The 15703-nt window shown below is 45.1% G+C and overlaps 1 protein-coding gene across 2 annotated transcripts in view; it reads left to right on the top strand.

The window, feature by feature from the left end:
• LOC120019786 (adhesion G protein-coupled receptor A2-like) overlaps positions 1-15703 on the top strand; it is a 63341-nt gene that overhangs the window by 21340 nt on the left and 26298 nt on the right. For both annotated transcript variants that reach the window (XM_038963230.1, XM_038963293.1), the window contains one exon: positions 12903-12974. In XM_038963230.1, the coding sequence (XP_038819158.1) occupies positions 12903-12974 (72 nt within the window). The remainder of the gene's footprint in view (positions 1-12902; positions 12975-15703) is intronic.

The following is a 15703-nucleotide window of genomic DNA, read 5'->3' as shown; positions in this document are numbered from 1 at the left end:
GCTTGGTTATGAGACAGAACAATGAGACAATGTTAGTCAGGCATGGACCACATTCCACTTGTTTGAAAAGCCTAGATTCACTAAATTGCCTCATTAAAAGAACAAACTTTACACAGTGATGGAGTTGCTGACTTGGTTGGACTTTGCAGGTTTTAACATTCTCTTGTGTAAATCTTAGTTATACTTTCATCATTTACTTGCTGTGTTTTACCCTTGATTGTTAGGATTCTAGGCAGCCACTGGCTTACATCTTTCATCTTTCAGTCTTTGTTGGTTGCCCAGGTTTAAAATGTGTTGCGCAACTAAAAGGAAATACTGAATAAAAACTATGTAGAATTAAAAACCCACATGTCATGGAAGTTGCTTTCTCATTAATTGATAGTGTTGCTGCTTGAATTGTCCTGAGACTGTTTCCTTGTGGGAAACCATCTCTGAACACAGGAGCGGTGCGTGTGTGTGTGTGTGTGTGTGAGTGTGTGCACATGCGGGAAGGGCGTGCACGGCCACAGCATCCAAAATAGTATTCCATCCTCCCCTCTCTAATTAGAGACTGTTTATAAAGCCCCAATTATAATTTTAGACTGAGGAATTGCTGAAGGACTGCTTGCCATTTTACACACACACATACACTCAAACATATGTATATGCTGTTGCATATGGATACATCTGACTGTCTCACACACACACACACACACACACACACACACACACACACACACACACACACACACACACACACACACACACACACACACACACACACACACACACACACACACACACACACACACACACACACACACACACACGCACACATACACACACACACACACACATGCAACCACACACACATGTAACCACAAACCATATAGACTCCCTTGCCCCGCCTGGTTACCCAAGCACAATGCAGTATACTCTATAATAAGCGCTTCTACAATACAAATAATATGAAAAAGCTCACTCCACTATCCAGCTTCAGGATGAGACACATTGCAATCAACTGTCACAATATAGTTTCAATTTTATATGAATCTTTAATTTCTTTGTTTTCCTGAGTCTTGGAAAACAAATATTGTACATAGCATCTTAGATATACACTATTTTGATGTACACTGTATAACTCTTTCTGGTTTTCACAGCCTTTGACTGCACACCAAGAATGACCCTGCACAACTCTGAGAACAAGCAAACTCGTCAGGAAGATTCTGTTCACTTTTCCATAATGCTTGAATAACTCAATCAGTGCCTGTGACATGATTTTACAAAAACATTTTACATGCAATTACATGGATGCTCATGTACATGACAGGAGATAAATAGGACTTGTAGTCTGGCAAAGCTCCCTGTTCCCTGCTGGAAGCACACTGGTGGCTTAGGGACAATGGACACATTCACGGCTCAAGATGCATTTACTGCTAAAGTGCTTGTTGTGCTCAAGGGCCTTCAGTGGCCTGCTGCATTCAGTGTGGTGACCCAGGCCTCTGAGGGCAGAGCCAGTGCCCCTGGGCCACACAGAACTGCTTCCTGTCAGAGGTAGCTTAGTTTTCTACCACTGAGTGGCTGTGGAGTCTCCCTTGTCCACCTGATTCTCCCTGTGATGGGTCTGGAACATTGGCAGACCAGGGCACTGAATGGTGCATTGGCAGACCAGGGCACTGAATGGTGATTCAAGGGCACTCAACTAGCCATCAGGACAGAGCTACCAGTCCAGTGCATAGGCACTGGAAGACCTGCGAATGAAAAGAGGCCCTTTAATATTGGGAAGGTCTATCGTACACACACGTTCTCTCTCTTTCTCCCTCTTTTTCTGTCTCTCTCTCTTACCATCTCTCTCTCTCTCTCACACACACACACACACACACACACACACACACACACACACACACACACACACACACACACACACACACACACACACACACACACACACACACACACACACACACACACACACAAATCAAATCAAATCAAAATGTATTTGTCACATACACATGGTTAGCAGATTTTAATGCGAGTGTAGCGAAATGCTTGTGCTTCTAGTTCCGACAATGCAGTAATAACCAACGAGTAATATAACCTAACAATTCCACAACTACTACCTTATACACACAAGTGTAAAGGGATAAAGAATATGTACATAAAGATATATGAATGAGTGATGGTACAGAACGGCATAGGCAAGATGCAGAAGATGGTATAGAGTACAGTATATACATATGAGATGAGTAATGTAGGGTATATAAACATAAAGTGGCATAGTTTAAAGTGGCTAGTGATACATGTATTACATAAAGATGGCAAGATGCAGTAGATGATATAGAGTACAGTATATACATATACATATGAGATGAGTAATGTAGGGTATGTAAACATTATATTAAGTGGCATTGTTTAAAGTGGCTAGTGATACATTTTTACATACATTTCCATCAATTTCCATTATTAAAGTGGCTGGAGTTGAGTCAGTATGTTGGCAGCGGCCACTAAATGTTAGTGGTGGCTGTTTAACAGTCTGATGGCGAGAGATATAAGCTGTTTTTCAGTCTCTTGGTCCCTGCTTTGATGCACCTGTACTGACCTCGCCTTCTGGATGATAGCGGGGTGAACAGGCAGTGGCTCGGGTGGTTGTTGTCCTTGATGATCTTTATGGCCTTCCTGTGACATCGGGTGGTGTAGGTGTCCTGGAGGGCAGGTAGTTTGCCCCCGGTGATGCGTTGTGCAGACCTCACTACCCTCTGGAGAGCCTTACGGTTGTGGGCGGAGCAGTTGCCGTACCAGGCGGGGATACAGCCCGACAGGATGCTCTCGATTGTGCATCTGTAGAAGTTTGTGAGTGCTTTTGGTGACAAGCCGAATTTCTTCAGCCACCTGAGGTTGAAGAGGCGCTGCTGCGCCTTCTTCACAACGCTGTCTGTGTGGGTGGACCAATTCAGTTTGTCCGTGATGTGTACACCGAGGAACTTAAAACTTACTACCCTCTCCACTACTGTCCCGTCGATGTGGATAGGGGGGTGCTCCCTCTGCTGTTTCCTGAAGTCCACAATCATCTCCTTTGTTTTGTTGACGTTGAGTGTGAGGTTATTTTCCTGACACCACACTCCGAGGGCCCTCACCTCCTCCCTGTAGGCCGTCTCGTCGTTGTTGGTAATCAAGCCTACCACTGTAGTGTCGTCCGCAAACTTGATGATTGAGTTGGAGGCGTGCATGGCCACGCAGTCGTGGGTGAACAGGGAGTACAGGAGAGGGCTCAGAACGCACCCTTGTGGGGCCCCAGTGTTGAGGATCAGCGGGGTGGAGATGTTGTTACCTACCCTCACCACCTGGGGGCGGCCCGTCAGGAAGTCCAGTACCCAGTTGCACAGGGCGGGGTCGAGACCCAGGGTCTCGAGCTTGATGACGAGTTTGGAGGGTACTATGGTGTTAAATGCTGAGCTGTAGTTGATGAACAGCATTCTCACATAGGTATTCCTCTTGTCCAGATGGGTTAGGGCAGTGTGCAGTGTGGTTGCGATTGCGTCGTCTGTGGACCTATTGGGTCGGTAAGCAAATTGGAGTGGGTCTAGGGTGTCAGGTAGGGTGGAGGTGATATGGTCCTTGACTAGTCTCTCAAAGCACTTCATAATGACGGAAGTGAGTGCTACGGGGCGGTAGTCGTTTAGCTCAGTTACCTTAACTTTCTTGGGAACAGGAACAATGGTGGCCCTCTTGAAGCATGTGGGAACAGCAGACTGGGATAAGGATTGATTGAATATGTCCGTAAACACACCAGCCAGCTGGTCTGCGCATGCTCTGAGGACGCGGCTGGGAATGCCGTCTGGGCCTGCAGCCTTGCGAGGGTTAACACGTTTAACTGTTTTACTCACCTCGGCTGCAGTGAAGGAGAGCTCGCAGGTTTTGGTAGCAGGCCGTGTCAGTGGCACTGTATTGTCCTCAAAGCGAGCAAAAAAGTTATTTAGTCTGTCTGGGAGCAAGACATCCTGGTCCGCGACGGGGCTGGTTTTCTTTTTGTAATCCGTGATTGACTGTAGACCCTGCCACATACCTCTTGTGTCTGAGCTGTTGAATTGCGACTCTACTTTGTCTCTATACTGGCACTTAGCTTGTTTGATTGCCTTGCGGAGGGAATAGCTACACTGTTTGTATTCGGTCATGTTTCCGGTCACCTTGCCCTGGTTGAAAGCAGAGGTTTGCGCTTTCAGTTTCACGCGAATGCTGCCCTCAATCCACGGTTTCTGGTTTGGGAATGTTTTAATCGTTGCTGTGGGTATTACGTCACCGATGCACTTTCTAATGAACTCGCTCACCGAATCAGCGTATTCGTCAATGTTGTTGTTGGACGCAATGCGGAACATATCCCAATCCACATGATCGAAGCAGTCTTGAAGCGTGGAATCAGATTGGTCGGACCAGCGTTGAACAGACCTGAGCGCTGGAGCTTCTTGTTTTAGTTTCTGTTTGTAGGCTGGAAGCAACAAAATGGAGTCGTGGTCAGCTTTTCCAAAAGGAGGGCGGGGGAGGGCCTTATATGCGTCGCGGAAGTTAGAATAACAATGATCCAGGGTTTTACCAGCCCTGGTAGCACAATCGATATGCTGATAGAATTTAGGGAGTTTTGTTTTCAGATTAGCCTTGTTAAAATCCCCAGCTACGATGAATGCAGCCTCAGGGTGTGTGGTTTCCAGTTTACATAGAGTCAGATAAAGTTTGTTCAGGGCCATCGATGTGTCTGCTTGGGGGGGAATATATACGGCTGTGATTATAATCGAAGAGAATTCCCTTGGTAGATAATGCGGTCGACATTTGATTGGGAGGAATTCTAAGTCAGGTGCACAGAATGACTTGAGTTCCTGTATGTTGTTATGATCACACCACGTCTCGTTAATCATAAGGCATACCCCCCCGCCCCTCTTCTTACCAAAAAGATGTTTGTTTCTGTCGGCGCGATGCGTGAAGAAACCAGCTGGCTGCACCGACTCCGTTAGCGTCTCTCGAGTGAGCCATGTTTCCGTGAAGCAAAGAACGTTACAGTCTCTGATGTCTCTCTGGAAGGCAACCCATGCTCGGATTTCATCAACCTTGTTGTCAAGAGACTGGACATTGGCGAGTAGTATGCTAGGGAGTGGAGCGCGATGTGCCCGTCTCCGAAGCCTGACCAGAAGACCGCTTCGTTTTCCCCTTTTACGGCGTCGTTGTTTAGGGTCGCCGGCTGGGGTCAGATCCATTGTACTGGGTGGAAGGCAAAACACAGGATCCGCTTCGGGAGAGTCATATTCCTGGTCGTAATGATAGTGAGTTGACGTTGCTCTTATATTCAGTAGTTCCTCCCGACTGTATGTAATGAAACCTAAGATTACCTGGGGTACCAATGTAAGAAATAACACGTAAAAAAACAAAATACTGCATAGTTTACTAGGAACGCGAAGCGAGGCGGCCATCTCTGTCGGCGCCGGAAGTAGATCCCTTCTACACACACACACACACACATACACACACACACACACACACACACATGCTCCTGCTGAGATGTGGCTCCTGTGGCTAGAAGCACACACACACACACACACACACACACACACACACACACACACACACACACACACACACACACACACACACACACACACACACACACACACACACACACACACACACACACACACACACACACACACACGCACACATGCTCCTGCTGAGATGGGGCTCCTGTGGCTAAAAGCTTACAGCAGTAATTGGTCTGGGCTTTCATTAGTAGCAGGACTGAGGACTGTGACATGTCACAATGAAAGTGTGTGTGTGCAGGTGACCAGACTCCCTCCCTCATTAGCCCGCTAACAAGTGAACACACCCCTTAACCCTATAACCAGCTCCGTGTGTCTCTGAAACAGACCTGCTCCTGGTCCATAACTTGTTGGCTAATGCAGAAAAAGTGGATTGTCATTGCAAACCAGACGCTAAGCTGTTCAAATGGTCCCCAACCATTCAGAAAGTCACACTCTCATCCAAAGGCTTCACTGATTCATTCCTCTACCACCCAATGATCAAACATCATGTTGTACAGTGTGTATACATACTCACACACACCTTACAGTAGTTTGTGTTGAAGACAATTGCCACTTCTCCCAGTAGAGAGAGGGGCAGGCAGCCTTTGGCTAACTCTTTGGCAGGGGCTTGTCTGTTAGAGTCCATTCCATGTGTATGAGGTGAGGTTGGAAGGTGCTACGTAATGTGCTGGAGTTTGGTAATTGCTTTTGATGTATTAAACGTGGCACTTGGAACTAAGACATCTTGAGAAACTTGTTAACAGCCAAGTTAAGTAATGGAGTTTTTAATAAAATTATGGGTTCACCCGCAATATTCACAGACCCGATCTGTCTGTCACCATCAGTCCAAGTTCCAACCTTGTGATGTCTTTATTGAAAAATAGACTGCCATGTCTCTACTTTACAGTAACTGTTCTCGTATGCATTGCCAGGACGCTGAGATCTAAATAATGCATGAGTATGGAATTACTCATGCTTAAATAAAGATTACTCAAATATTATTTTAATTACATGAAGCTACAGTATTCTAGATAAAGTGTCCAGACTGAGAATGTATCCAAAGGTGTATTGTGTCTGCTTTAGCGTTGAGAGACATGAAGTCACTTCTTCCTTCTTTAAAAGCCTCATTCGGTTTCCTTTATAAATGACTTTCGATGGGTTATTGGATTGAAATGGCTACATTTTGCTGTGACACAATCTGATGCTTTCAGTATTTAATCACCATGCAGATTAAACTGGTTTGAATTGGATACTCAGAAACTCTCAGTGAATAATTTTCTTATTGCGGCTGCTATTGGTCTTTTAATCTCTGAGCTATAGAGCCTTGTGTCATGTGCCGAGTTTGTGGCGCTTTACCAAACTCTTTCAGGGGTTCTTGTCCTTCACCTCGTGTGGTCCTTTAGCGAAGAGGTCCATCCAAAGTTAAATTATGTTTAAACAGTGGCGTGTTCAGTTGTTTTGACTCTCTTTATTACATTGAACCTGCACCTCTCTTTGTTTGCCTTGGTCAGGGTGGGGTTGGGCGTGTAGTGTCTAATCTGTACTCATATCCTCATGTTGTTCCATTGGACTGTGTCTCCACAGTGTGTAGTAGGACAGCCCACAGCCATGGCTGATCTTTGAACCCCCCTCCCCTCTCCCCTGTCTCTTGCACCCTTATTTCAGAACGACTCTGGAGATGATCAGTGTTATGATAGAGAGGGAGATTGTTGATGTTATTGTTGTAATGAGATGCTGGGTTGGCAGGTTAGAGACGGTTAATGAGAGTGTACAGTTTAGCCTGCAGAGGGATTCTTATTAAATAGAACCCTCTCCTTAAGACTGTTATCCTACTTTTGGTCGGCCGTAGGATAAAGCAACTAAAATCAGAAGTTCCCTCTGGAGTGGAGACAGGGAGAGAGAGGCTCCAAGACGGCAGGGTATTTGGGAAAGCAGTGGATATCAGGGAAATGGGAACATGGGACTCTTCATTCATACATTACACATCTCAAACGTCTGCAGTAAGCCATGGAAGACAAACTATCATCTAGTTAGTCTTTTGTTTGCTTTTGTTTGTTTCTTTGTAATGACCCTTCTTTTCTTTATGTTTGATTTGATTGCAAGTCCTAATGATAAAATGTAAGATTGGTAGCACAGTTATTGAAGAGAGAGAAGGTCTCCAAATGAGGACATGATTAGAAAGAGAGTGAGACAGTGGAGCAGAATCAAAACATATTTTTACACCAATGTTTATTGGGAACAGATATGTGCGATTTGAAAGAGAGGATATCCTGTCTTGTTTGAGAAGGATTTTATAAAGTGGAGCCTGGAGACTCATCCTAAACCAGTTTTTCTGCCCTCAGCTGTCATTTGAATAGCTGAAAGGTTTCTCTTCCGCTGTATACAGTGTACGTACTGTACATTCTTTAGCATGCCTTCAGATTACCACCAGAGGAACGATTGTTCACTAAAAAAAGATTACTGGCAGAGGAAGACCTGAAACCCAGTGCAGCTGTAGGCAAGCATGCACAAATACACAGAGAGACACACAGAGACACAGAGACACACAGAGGCAAACACGTACAAACACACAGAGACACTCACAGACATAGAGACAGAAATAGACACAGACTCCCACACACACTCCATCTGCCCACTCTTTCACACCTGTGTGAGTGTGTGCTAATGTTGGAGTTGATCGGATCCATGATCCACCCAGCTGAAGAGGTTCAGTCTGAAACAGACAGTGGCCTGGAGTCACCATTCATCCTCTCCTCTCCCCAGAGAGGAAGGAGCAGAAATAAATCAGTGAATGAATACAATTTGAGACATGCTGACATGCCCTCATCTCTCTCTCAAAGGCTTTGTGGGTTGAGGAAGCAAATTGAGCAAACCAACAAAGTGAGTGGCACAGCCCAGGGAGGGGTTGCTGTGGTTTGTATTGCTGGGACATGGCCCTTTGTCTGGCAGTCAGTGTGCATCTCCCTGACTTACTGTCCCAGCCGTGCACCAAGAGGGATGACTAAGTTATAGGCTACCAGCAGTTTCTATTGTCTTTCTGGTTTTACAGTATACTCTCCATCTCTCAGAGGTGAATGTATCCGGTTGAGTAATCACAGCATGATACTGTATCCCTATTAGGAGAGAAACGAGAGGAGATGAGAGGAGTATGTGCACCTGACCAGAGCTGTGATCGGGGTTAAGGCCATTAACCTGTAGACACTCAGCCTCTATTAACAACATGCCTACTGCTCCAACAGCTGAATCATCTTGGATGACCTGGCTCTTATCATTGGCCCTGCTAGTGTTTGATTTTCACTGAATGGCCTTAGATGAAGTGTCTTTGTGTGTCCCCCCATGCTGACCTGCAACCCTGGTTTTACACACAGCTGATATAGATTATATTACTGGCTCTGATCTCTGATAAGCCACTGGTCTGAAAGGGCTAAATTAATGAGGAGGCTAATGCAGCTCTGCTGTACCTTAGAGGTCGCCTGGATTGAGTTAGTGCACTTTTCATATTGTGCACCATAGAGCTGCAATTGTATTTGGAGGCAGACTAACTCAATGTGCCATCTGTCAAGGGGGCAGTCAGTGTGGAGACGCAGCAGGCCATTCAAACAACACAGGCCACTCTATCAATTTGAGGTTGAGCAGTAGTGTTCCCCTCCTTCTCTTCACTTCAGTGATGAATGCTGTATGTGATCCATGCTTTTTCAATTAAGCTCAGACTTCGCTCATCTCCAGTGCTTCTGAAAATACACCAATTCTCTATACAGCCTTTGTGTACTCTGATGTAGGAGTTTAGGTTTCTCATATCCCTTGCTTGTTCTCTCTTCCGGTCGCTCCTGTCTTCCACCTGCTCATGGACAGTGCTCTGCTCTGTGCTCTCCTCCTGACCCCTGACCTCTGTCAGCCGTGTCCTGAATAAACAGCTAATTGTCTGGTTTCCTGTTTAGCCTGATGGGAGGGAGCATCTAGCCTATTTCAGGCTGTTTACAGAGCTCTGTCTCACCTTCGCTCTTTCTCAGAGTCCTACTCTGTATTGTTTGTGTTGATCATGTGAAAGAGCAATGTGCACTCTGCTACAGACATCAGAGATACATGGGTGTACTAGAATAGGAAAATTACATGCTAATGTCCTGAATCGCCAACCCTTTTGTTTTCTTGGAAATGAACATCTTATGTTTCCAAACAGTGGGTTCAATGTGCTTTACTTTATCATGTTTGTGTATTTCCTGAAGTGAGCTTTCCAGTTCTTCTGTGCAACGTAGAAAATAGGTTTCATTATTTTCTGTTCAAATGGATGCGCTTGAGACTAATAGTTTTAGATTCTGAGCTGATTGTCTCACTTTTCTCTCTCACACAACACACTTACTGTACACAATCACGCAAAAAGAGCAGGTTGATGTTTATCATGAGTCTTGCCCTGGAGGGAGAACTGAGTGATTTCCCCTTAGATAGGCCAGCTGCAAAGTCAAAGTCAAAAGTGTATTTGTCACGTGCGCCGAATACAACAGGTGTAGACCTTACAGTGAAATGTTTACTTACAACAGTGCAATTGTTAAGTAAAAAATAGGTATTAGGTGAACAATAGATATGTAAAGAAATAAAAACAACAGCGAAAAGACTGAATAATAACAGTAGCGAAGCTATATACAGTAGCGAGGCTATATACAGTATGTACATGTAGGTATGGTTAAAGTAACTATGCATATATGATAAACAGAGAGTAGCAGTAGCGTAAAAAAGGGGTTGGCGGGCGGTGAGTGGCGGGACACAATGCAGATAGTCCGGGTAGCCAAAGTGCGGGGGCACCAGTTAGTTGGGCTAATTGAGGTAGTATGTACATGAATGTATAGTTAAAGTGACTATGCATATATGATAAACAGAGAGTAGCAGCAGTGTAAAAGAGGGGTTGGGGGGGGCACACAATGCAAATAGTCCGGGTAGCCATTTGATTACCTGTTCAGGAGTCTTATGGCTTGGGGGTAAAAGCTGTTGAGAAGCCTTTTGGTCCTAGACTTGGTGCTCCGGTACCACTTGCCATGCGGTAGTAGAAATATTGATTACAAAAATGTAATTTAAGGTTAGGGTGAGGCATTATGGTTAGCACAGTGGTTAAGGTTAGGGTTAGGTGTAAAATCTGATTTTATGACTTTGTGGCTGTGCCCACTAGTGCAGAGCTGCTTTCAGAACAAGATTCATGATGAAAAAAGCGAACCTGCGCAAAAAGATGAACATGAACACACACACTGTCTGTGTTGAATTAAATGGCTTGTTGTTTTGCCAGACGTTACTTTCTCCTCTGCTATCTGTATTTAATTATTCAGGCAGTTCCGGATCTTCTGTAGCTTTCATCTCAGGCCTGCATCAAGTTATATGACAGATACTGTGTCTAACTGACGCATGAGACGTTAGGACTGGGAGTCACAGGTTCAAATTCAGTTTACGCCCTAGGACGACCACAATACACAAGAGACTGCATTTTCTGCTCATTGTTATTTGCATATGGATTTGAATATAATTTGGTTCAGCAAAAAAGGAAGGAAAACATTATATAGTTCAAGTAGACGGATAGATAGCTTTAGACACTTTGCAGGTATATTACTACCAAATATATAGTTAATTTCTTACAGTGCTGATTTAGTGACTAATGACCAATGTATTCATTATCAACCCCTTAGTTGGAAAAGTGACCGGTTGGTGCTGCTAATTACATCTGCTCATTAAGTGAACTAAAAGGTGAGGAGGTGAGGGCTGACGGTTGTATTTTTATTAATGTGGCAAGAAAGGCAGTCAGCTCCCTCTTATTTTTTATTTATTTATTTATTTTTTAAATTTTATCCCATTTTTTATCCCAATTTTCGTGGTATCCAATCGCTAGTAATTACTATCTTGTCTCATCGCTACAACTCCCGTACGGGCTCGGGAGAGACGAAGGTTGAAAGCCATGCGTCCTCCGAAGCACAACCCAACCAAACCATGCTTCTTAACACAGCGCGCCTCCAACCCGGAAGCCAGCCGCACCAATGTGTCGGAGGAAACACTGTGTACCTGGCCCCCTTGGTTAGCGCGCACTGCGCCCGGCCCGCCACAGGAGTCGCTGGAGCGCGATGAGACAAGGATATCCCTACCGGCCAAACCCTCCCTAACCCGGACGACGCTATGCCAATTGTGCGTCGCCCCACGGACCTCCCGGTCGCGGCCGGCTGCGACAGAGCCTGGGCGCGAACCCAGAGACTCTGGTGGCGCAGTGCCCTAGACCACTGCGCCACCCGGGAGGCCCAGCTCCCTCTTTTAAAGACACACACACACACCCGTGCTCCGCTCAGTTCTGTTCCTCAGCTTCGATTAAAAACACACTTCATCTCACAAACAGCCCATTAAGTGCCCCGGGGAACAGGGAGAAGGCGGCATGAGGCTGGGGGGCGTGTTAATGATGGGGGCTGTCGCCTGAGCCGGGCCCCTGCTGTACCCTGCTACCCCACCGAGGGGCCAGAATCACAAAGACATGGTGTTGCAGACACACAGCTGACCTGACAGGACCCATGACACACAACCAACCTGGCAGGACCCACGACACAGGGGTTTGTAGGGTAGTAGGGGTACAGGCTTCAGGACCAGGGACTGTGTCTCCTGAGCAGGTTACACCGATAGGGAATGTCACAGTGGACCCTGTGAAGGCCTGGCTGTGTCTGGGGCTAGGCTGGCGGGCTCTGTTGTGGTGTAGCCTCTCTGTCCATCTGAGCTGGTCCGTATAGGCTGGCTGATCACTGTAAATACAGTTTCCTATGATGCCCCTTGAGACAAAGCAGATCTTCTGCTCTGCTCAGTGCAGGCTGGTCCTAGAAAGCCCCTCGCACTCTTTTCTGATAAGGGCCCTATAAGCCAAATTATTTGCCAATAGGGAAAAGGGTAATTGTCATGACGAGTGCGGACTTTCCTTTGATGTGAACGCCGTTGGCTTATGATGTAAAAAATGTATCCAGGATGATTATCACAAGCTTTCTTCCCCCCACCCCCAATCCCAATCTCTGTCTCCTATTTGGTCTTTAGAATGAATTGGAAACAGCTTTGTGTAATGTCTCTGGCCAAGGTGGTCACGTGTGACTTCTGCTCGTGCAGTTTATTTATCCTCTCATGAAGATTCTGACCCTCTTAGAGGAGTCAAACTTTTATCTGAAACCCATTTTCTGGGCAATTGAGTTGTTGGTCGTCTCTTTCTCTGATATTGCCCTTTCTCCTTTCATATTCTATATGGGTCTGACTAATAAAACTCAGGTAGGCTAAGTATGAGATGAACGTGTGTCTTTGTGATTTTTTATGTTTTGTTGAAGCACAATACTAATGATATCTTGGTTTGCTCCTTTTTTTTAACAGAATTTTGAGCAACAATCGCATCAGGGTTCTGAGAAATGGATCCTTTGTTGGACTCTATGCCCTGGAGAAACTGTGAGTAACACTTGTGATTTTCACTAAATCTGAATGAGTCTGTCCTGGGTTCTCACTCATAGGTTTAACATTGGCAGGTTTAACACCAACAGGTTGGGTGCTTGTAGCCCATATGGCCCTGTGTTGCGGAGCCCACAGTCCCACAGAGACAGGGTATCAGGGAGATCTGTGCTTCTCGCAGCTCTGCTATCCAGTGGGCTGGCTTCCAGCAGGGAGGATGAAACACTCAGTGTGGTTATCACAGAGTTATGTGGAAGAGATCACATAATTACCCCACCATTCGTCATTATCAGAGAAGCCCTGCTCTACAGGACAAGATAAGAGGATTCCATGGGAGGAGGAGGCTGTTGGCGCTGCCTGCACTGCCTGTAGCTTAGATTGAGGCAGGCAGCTGGCTGGATGTAGGGTCCCACTGCCTAGCTGGTCCACTGGCTGTTTCCTATTGGTTGACATTTGAGTCCTCTGACGATTTGTTTTTCATCAGTGGCACAAACTGTCCCTGCTGTTGTAAACATAAGAACACAAATATAAATGCTGAGTGATACTGAGGAAGGGAGTTTTACGTTGCGTCAACAAAAGGATAGTCGACAGTGGTCTTCCAGTGTTGTACTGTACAATATGGAATGGGGCCAACTCTTGCCTGTGTATGTCTAGGAGGCAGCAGTTTTGGGGGAGGGGTGGGGGGAGATGGTGCTTAAGCGATATTAGTTCCACATGCATCTCTGAGCTGCCACCAATGAACTGAACAAGCTTTTCCAAAATGTTGGAAGAAAGACAAATATGGTAATTTGCTGCAGTTGTTAGCTTGTTAGTACCTACCTATTGGAGCTCAACACAGACATGACAGGTCTGAAAAAAGAGCAAAATCTGCTGAAACTGCTTGACCCTCTTATGTGAGCTAAACCGGACTAGAACACTCCTGTGTGACAGTGTTCTTACCTTCTTCTTACTCTCTCTACTAATCAAAGTTAGAGCCTCATCTATTCAGTCTTAGTTTGATCATCTTTATGACCTGTATTGTTAGATCGGGTGTAGCTGAGATTTGATTAGTGGTATGGGGCTTTGGCAAACTAGAGGCTTGGGCAGAATTGTTTGTTTGATGTAAAATGAGATGGTATTACTTGTTTTTGCAAGTGCAGACAAGGCCCCCCAGAATGCCATGGGGTTTGTGGGGTGGGTAACCTGAGCTTGCCCACTAGCAGGCTAGTGTACCTGGGACAGTGGTAAAACTAGTAGGAGGTAGGGGTGGAGCAGGCTTGCAGTGCTAAAACTCTGACATAGTGAGAGAGACACAGAACAAGAACCCCCCGCACACACACACACACACACACACACACACACACACACACACACACACACACACACACACACACACACACACACACACACACACACACACACACACACACACACACACACGTTGTAAATCACACAGGACTCATTTCACTCCTCTGCTCAGACCTCAGACCTCCACCAGCCCTCTGACACACTGCACTGGAGGTCTGCTCTCTCATCTTGTGCTCCACACTTTGTAATTGAGCATTTCACGACTTACAATAAAAAATGAGCTCATGGGAAAACAACTATTTTCATATTAAAATATACCAACTTGATATAATAAAAATCAAACTGGGCAAAGATGGATAGATGTGAAGTAAAAAACCACAACTGCAAGATTCATTTAGCTTTTTGTCCACCTACTGTGCTGCTCCCCCTGCGAGTTGCTATGTTGTTTTGTTTTGTCTCTAGCTTGGTCACCGTTCAGGTCTTTCTCATTATTTCCAGCCTGTTGTCGACATGTGCTTGTCATTTGGTCCAGTGGCGAGCAGTTACTCATATATGTGGTCAGTGCTGTAGAAGCCAGCCCAGCTAGCACATTTGGTTCCTTGGAAGTTGTAGGAACGTACGTTTATGTTTTCCCATTGGTCCTGGGAACAAAGCCATATGTTTCCTGAACGGTAAAATGTTCTGAGCACAGAAGTTAACATTTTGTCTGTTCTGCGTTTTAGGTTGCAGGCAGGTTCTGAGAACATTTTACTAAGGTTCCCTGAAAGTTTTCCTGGGAGGTTTAATTAACGTTCTGAGAACATGTTTCAATAAGACTTTGAATAAAGCTGTTAGCTCAACTGTTTTGAACTCTAAGCACAGATAGGACACATGGAAATTCCTTTGCTTAGGCATTAACCATGCAAACACATTTCTTATTTATTGTGTCACTGAGATTCAAACCTATGATCTTATGTTCTCTAGCCATGGAATGAGTCCACTGCGCCACCAGGATGGAGCTAGCATGCATTTTTTTTTGGAACTCATACAAAGCTGTTCATTTTAGTCCATTCAACCAGACCCCATCTAAATTGAAACAAGCACTCATTAAAATCAGGTGTAGCCAATTAGTGGGTGTGGTTAACACACCTTAACATACTTAACAGATAGAGGATAGTTTTGTTGATCCTGAGAATGGAATGGATATGTTAAAAAAATAACGTTCTTAAAATGTTCTTTGAACGGTACTGATGTTTTCTTGTGTTTACTATTGAAAGTTCTCTTAATGTTCTGAGAAAATGACTTTAAACAGAACCATGATTAAACCTGCAGAATACGTTATGTTGAAGTACTGAAATTCCAACAGAAGAACGTTGTTTCTTAACATTCTCTGAACGATTTGAGAACATTACTTTATATAGAACCATGAAGAAACCTGTAGGAAATGTTATGCTGAAGTACTG

This window comes from Salvelinus namaycush, chromosome 1 (genome assembly GCF_016432855.1).
Source record: "Salvelinus namaycush isolate Seneca chromosome 1, SaNama_1.0, whole genome shotgun sequence".
NCBI classification, from domain to species: Eukaryota; Metazoa; Chordata; class Actinopteri; order Salmoniformes; family Salmonidae; genus Salvelinus; species Salvelinus namaycush.
Note: the sequence above shows the minus strand (reverse complement) of the source record. Positions and strands in the feature narration are given on the sequence as shown.